General features: G+C 35.5%; 1 protein-coding gene across 1 annotated transcript in view; it reads left to right on the top strand.

Moving 5' to 3' along the window:
• The window catches only part of LOC106475350 (cardioacceleratory peptide receptor-like), a 16,119-nt gene that overhangs the window by 3,809 nt on the left and 5,806 nt on the right, over positions 1-6,504 (top strand). The window contains exons 3-4 of the mRNA XM_013936038.2: positions 884-977; positions 1,889-2,164. Coding sequence (XP_013791492.2) covers positions 884-977; positions 1,889-2,164 — 370 coding nt within the window. The remainder of the gene's footprint in view (positions 1-883; positions 978-1,888; positions 2,165-6,504) is intronic.

The following is a 6,504-nucleotide window of genomic DNA, read 5'->3' as shown; positions in this document are numbered from 1 at the left end:
TAGATTGTTAATATAACTGAAGTAGGCTATTAATTTATACACAGTAATGTACTGGTTAAGATAGATTGTTAATATAACTGAAGTAGGCTATTAATTTATACACAGTAATGTACTGGTTAAGATAGATTGTTAATATAACTGAAGTAGTCTATTAATTTATACACAGTAATGTACTGGTTAAGATAGATTGTTAATATAACTGAAGTAGGCTATTAATTTATACAGGGTAGACAACTCATTTAGCTCGAGTATAGTTTTAGTTTAGATAGAGGTCGCTGTTACCATAGCGTCTTTGGTTGTAGTGTTAAACAGAAGAATTAATTTCCGAAACGAAAATAGTGTTAATAAACAACCACAGAATGAATAATCTCCACCTACAAAGACGTCAGCCGTCTCTAGGTAACCAACCAGCCAATGAGACACTTTCAGCTTTGATAATTATTCGTCAAAGATGTGTCCGAATTAGTTTATAATTTCGTCACGTAGGAAACTGGTGTCAGAAGTGCAGAAGAAAGTAATGTTGTCGTGCGAAAATATGCCAAAGAAAATGGAGCGAAGTAATGATTTGTATACATCATGATCGTCAGAAGAGGATTCTCGTCATCCAGGGTTATAAGTAAAGCGAAACTGGGGACATCCACGTGTTTATGTCTTTAGAACATAGAAACCAGTAGAGACCCGCAAAACACACAAGATTTCTAGAACAATACAAAAGAATTCTTATCGCAGACGTCGAAATCTGTATATATATGTATGTCATATGTATATATATGAAATGGTTATATGGCTTAAAGTTATGTTTAAACTCATTAACTAATTTTTGAAGCTCGTTTTTACGTTTGATATGAGAACAGTAACTAACATCATTAAATTTGCCTTTTAGGTTTTAGTTATGTATTCGTCCACTTATGTTTTGGTGGCGCTGAGTATCGACCGGTATGACGCCATTACACATCCAATGAAATTCTCCGGAGGCTGTAGGTTTCATAATTTTAATATATTTTAAATCTTTATAGTAAAATTTATTTACTAAGAGAAATATATATAACAGAATTTAAATAATATTCGGTTTTCATGGTTAGTAAGTCCATTGTTTTTATTTTTTGTGTGCGTGAATATTGTAAAGTTATAGAAATTACATATTACAGTTTCACGTTCACATCATGTACTGTCTGGCCACTTTATTAGGACCCCTTCTCTCTTCCAAGTTAATGATGTGATATATCAGATGATTGTTTTAGTCATAGAATGTAGAGAGTCTTCCAAGACAATAATGCAAGAATACAACACCTTTGAATAAGACACCTTCTCCGGTTTATCACATTCATCACATCTCAATTTGTGTGAGCATGTTTGGTAAAAAATTGAGCGTTGTATCTAACTACATCTGTCAACCAACTTGGAAGCATGTTTGGTATAAACTTGATCGTTGTATCTAACTACATCTATCAACCAACTTGGAAGCATGTTTGGTATAAACTTGATACCTGTCAACATTTTATGAACTTCATGCCACGCCCAGTCGAAGCTATTGTTACAACGAACTATTGTCTATGTCAAAGTTAGTTGGAAATCTTAATAAACTGACCAGTCAGTGCACGTGGGTAGTGTTCACCGTTCAGAACTTTATTGTATCATATTGTATATGATTAAATTCACATAAAAGTATAGAATATCATGATCATTATATGCAGTGTTCAGTCACTTTATAGGTAAAAAAAACTTTTCCATATTAAAATGTTCACTGTCGTTTAAAAAAAAATCTTAATCTTTTATTTTTTATTTTTTACTAAAGTTAATATTTTAAAACGTTTACAAATACAAACAATGTGAACACATTTCTATGACTTACAAAAAGATTTCAAGTCCTTCGTTATTATTATTTTAGGGAAACGAGCTAAAACCCTTATTGGTTCTGCATGGGGAATAAGTGCCCTAGCGGCGATTCCAGCAATTTTTTTGAATGAAGAATCCTTAATTAAAGGACGACTACAGTGTTGGATTGAGTTGGAAAACTGGCAGTGGAGACTCTACATGTCCCTGGTGGCGATCTCGCTGTTCTTCCTTCCAGCGGTTCTGATATCTGTGTGTTACACAGTCATCGTGAGCACCATCTGGACCAAGAGTAAAGCCCTTAACTACCCTAAAACCAGAGGATCGAAAGGTCAATAAAGATCAGGGCTTACCAAAATATTAACACTACTATTTAAGTGTTATTATAAATGCAATAATATTAATGGTATCATGCTTTTATGATACTATAGTAACCAAGAGAAGAAAGACATTTATTTCTCCGTGCTTAGCTACCATTGTGACGACATCCAGGTAACTATTTGGTATTAGACTGGCGACACAATGGGCCATCCGTGCTCTGTCCGCCATGACTACCGAAACCGTTTATTTAGCGTTGTAAACGTGCAGAATTGTCGCTGGGGAAGGGATGGGGGGGGTAGTATAGGGGATTTTATTTGTACGCAATGGACGACCTGTTCGATGCCCACGACGGGTATCGAAACACAATTTTTAGCGTTATAAGCCTGCAGATTTGCCACTGGGATGCAGTTGTGATAGATTTTGTGTGTGTTTATTTATTGTTAAGCACAAAGATACAAAATGGGCGACCTGTGCTGTGCCCACAACGGGTATCGAAGTCGCTTTTTTAGCGTTAATAAGCCAACAGACTTAGCCATCGAGACACTGGGAGTTAGGTAGTGATAGAACGAATACTTTTAAATGAAGGAGATGTGGTGTTGAACGGTGTAAATCCAATTCGTAGAACGGTGTAAATCTAATTCGTATATCTTCACCGACGATTTACCTAAAATGTTGGTATATTATTATTTTGCTCGTCTTGCTAAGAATGAAAATAAATTTCAAAACCGAAAAATAACTTAATCTAATGGTAGGCACATTTAAATAATCAAGATGTTTGCTGTTGACATAAACACGTTTCGTTGCAGAGCAGACATCGAGTAACTTTATCACATAAAAAGTTTTAAACAATCAAGTTATTTGCTGTTGACATAAACACGTTTCGTTGCAGAGCAGACATCGAGTAACTTAATCACATAAAAAGTTTTAAACAATCAAGTTATTTGCTGTTTACATAAACACGTTTCGTCGCAGAGCAGACATCGAGTAACTTAATCACATAAAAAGTTTTAACCGAACTGGTTTGCATATTTTTTCAAGTCGTTACTTCTATAAGATTCTATAAAATCCGAATAATGACAGATATTGAAAAACACACAGTAATAAAATTGCGGAGTATTTTTTTTATCAGAACATAAATAACAACGAAACTCACATTTTCGGTGTCCCTTGGTCCCTCAGGTCTTATATCAAGACAGCCTTTTGTCTAATAACGAAACCTTTCTTGACGGTTACGGAAATGTATTGTGGTTTCTGCCATGCAGCTGTTATTTAGCAAAATGTAATTCTGTTAAAACAATGTACAAAGTCTTAGAGCATAAATTACTCCCAGATGGTGGGGTTGCTATCTCATATTCGTTCGCAGGAGTTTTCATTCTGGCCATTATGGGATTTCTCAAGGTACAAACCGTACAGAATGATCTCTTACACAGGAATACCGTAGGAGTTGACCAGGTGGTTAGGGCGCTCGACTCGCAATCTGCGGGTCGCGGGTTCGAATCTCCGTTACACCAAAAAAAGCTCGCCCTTTCAGCCGTGGGGGCGTTATAATGTGACGGTCGATCCCACTATTCGTTGGTAAAAGAGTAGCCCAAGAGTTGGCAGTGGGTGGTGATGACTAGCTGCCTTCCCTCTAGTCTTTCACTGCTAAATTAGGGACGGCTAGCGCAGATAGCCCTCGTGTAGCTTTGCGCGAAATTCAAAACAAACAAACGGTAGGAGTTAAATACGCTTCTTCTGGAGCTACGTCATAGAATAGAATTATGGATGGCGAGAAACTCGCTTTTTTTTAGAAAATAAAATATGGACGATGTAAAAAGCTTGTCGAAACGTTGTACATTTGTAATAAAGCTTCTTTCACTGGCCAGTCAAGCCATATACAAACCGTATAGTACAGTTTTTTTCCCTAAAATCCAACTCCCCCCCCCCCCGGAAACTACTCAACAAATGCGGGAAACCGCTGGTAGTGGCGCTGTTAGCAAATTGAGAATACACAAACACAGAGGAACTGCTGAGAATATACAGTAGTAAACAAAATAGTTCACTATTCCACCACCACACTAAAATATTTTTAATAACCTCTGTATCTTACTTGAAAAACACCAGTGTTCTCTATGGGAAATATTGACATAAATAAAGTAACTATAATCATAGTTGTTCGAGATTTTACAGGCTGTGTTCGAATTAAATCATTGACGCCATGTTCTTTTTAATTTTATTTTCTTAATTAATACAAATTTAGACTTTTTTTTTAATGCCGTACTCACAGTGACGTAGAACAAAGAAAACTACCACTGTCGCTACTCTAATGTTAAGCCACACGGGCGTCTTGAGTAGATTAACAAAGGGTTTTGTATTGGGTGGGGTCGTTAATACGTACCAAAAGAGTTTTGTATTGGAGGGGTTGTTAATATGTATACCTATTTGCTGTGTAGCAAAACTTTGTAGTTTAACGTTTCAAGTGGGCCCTATCATGGCCTGGTGGTTAAGACGTTCGATTCGCAATATGAGGGTTTCGGGTTCAAATCCCCATCACCGAAAATGCTCGCCCTTTCAGCCGTGGGGGCGTTACAATGTCACGGTCAAACCCACTATTAGTCGGTAAAAGAGCAGCCCAAGAGTTGGCGGTGGGTGGTGATGACTAGCTGCCTTCCCTCTAGTCTTTCTCTGCTAAATTAGGGACGGCTAGCGCAGATAGCCCTCGTGTAGCTTTGCGCGAAATTCAAACCAATTCCGGTTTCTTGTTTTCACAAGAACTCCTGGACAGGATGTAGGTCCATGGTAGGTTAACACCCAGCTATTAGCTGGTACCAATTTTACAGCTGGGCGGACTGACGCAAATTTTGGGTAAAGTGTCTGTCTAAAGAACATAGCGATTAGAAACGTGTAAGATTCGAATCTACAAGTCCAAAGCCCTAAATACTTGACCATCTAACAAACTTGATAAAATTAGATGGGAAGGTAATAAAGGAATCTAAGCAAGTTGAACACGAAGATATGACTGTGACTATTTTGGGATGCCGAGAAAAACATTATGTAGTATTTATTAGTAAAGATAGTTAAACGGGTTTTTACTCATTTTTTAAACAAAAATGATTTAACTTCCTTCCACAACACGAGTTGATAATTAGATCTAATTTTAGCGTAAAAGATAGGTGTAATATAGCGTAACAGATAGGTGTAATATAGCATAACAGATAGGTGTAATATAGAGTAAGAGATATGTGTAATATAGCGTAACAGATAATATTAAAAAATGTAACAGATAGGTGTAATATAGAGTAACAGACAGGTGTAATATAGAGTGACAGATAGATGTAATATAGTGTAACAGATAGGTGTAATATAGCGTAACACTATATTACACCTATCTGTTACACTATATTACATCTATCTGTCACTCTATATTACACCTATCTGTTACTCTATATTACACCTACCTGTTACTCTATATTACACCTGTCTGTTACGCTATATTACACCTATCTGTTACACTATATTACACCTATCTGTTACTCTATATTACACCTGTGTGTTACGCTATATTACACCTATCTGTTACACTATATTACACCTATCTGTTACTCTATATTACACCTGTGCTATACCTATCTGTTACGCTGTATTACACCTATCTGTTACGCTATATTACACTTATCTGTTACACTATATTACACCTATCCGTTACGCTATATTACACCTATCTGTTACTCTATATTACACCTGTCTGTTACGCTATATTATCCCCCTTCTGTTACTCTATATTACACTTATCTGTTACTCTATATTACACCTATCTGTTACGTATAGAGTAACAGATAGGTGTAATATAGCGTAACAGATGAGTATAATATAGCGTAACAGACAGGTGTAATATAGAGTAACAGACAGGTGTAATATAGTGTAACAGATAGGTGTAATATAGCGTACAGATAGATGTAAACTTTTGTTCAAAAGGACAAAACATACTTATTTCAATATTATATTAAACTACAGTGTTAGAAAGGTTGAATACTCCCAATATTATATTAAACTTCAGTGTTAGAAAGGTTGAATACTCCATTATGTTTTTACAACAAAACATACTTATTTCAATATTATATTAAACTACAGTGTTAGAAAGGTTGAATACTCCATTATGTTTTTACTAACAAAACATACTTGTTTCAATATTATATTAAACTACAGTGTTAGAAAGGTTGAATACTCCATTATGTTTTTACAACAAAACATACTTATTTCAATATTATATTAAACTACAGTGTTAGAAAGGTTGAATACTCCATTATGTTTTTACAACAAAACATACTTATTTCAATATTATATTAAACTTCAGTGTCAGAAAGGTTGAAT

The sequence above is a fragment of the Limulus polyphemus genome, unplaced genomic scaffold (genome assembly GCF_000517525.1).
Source record: "Limulus polyphemus unplaced genomic scaffold, Limulus_polyphemus-2.1.2 Scaffold8447, whole genome shotgun sequence".
NCBI lineage: Eukaryota > Metazoa > Arthropoda > Merostomata > Xiphosura > Limulidae > Limulus > Limulus polyphemus.
The sequence above is the reverse complement of the archived record's forward strand: the minus strand, read 5'-3'. Positions and strand labels throughout refer to the sequence as shown.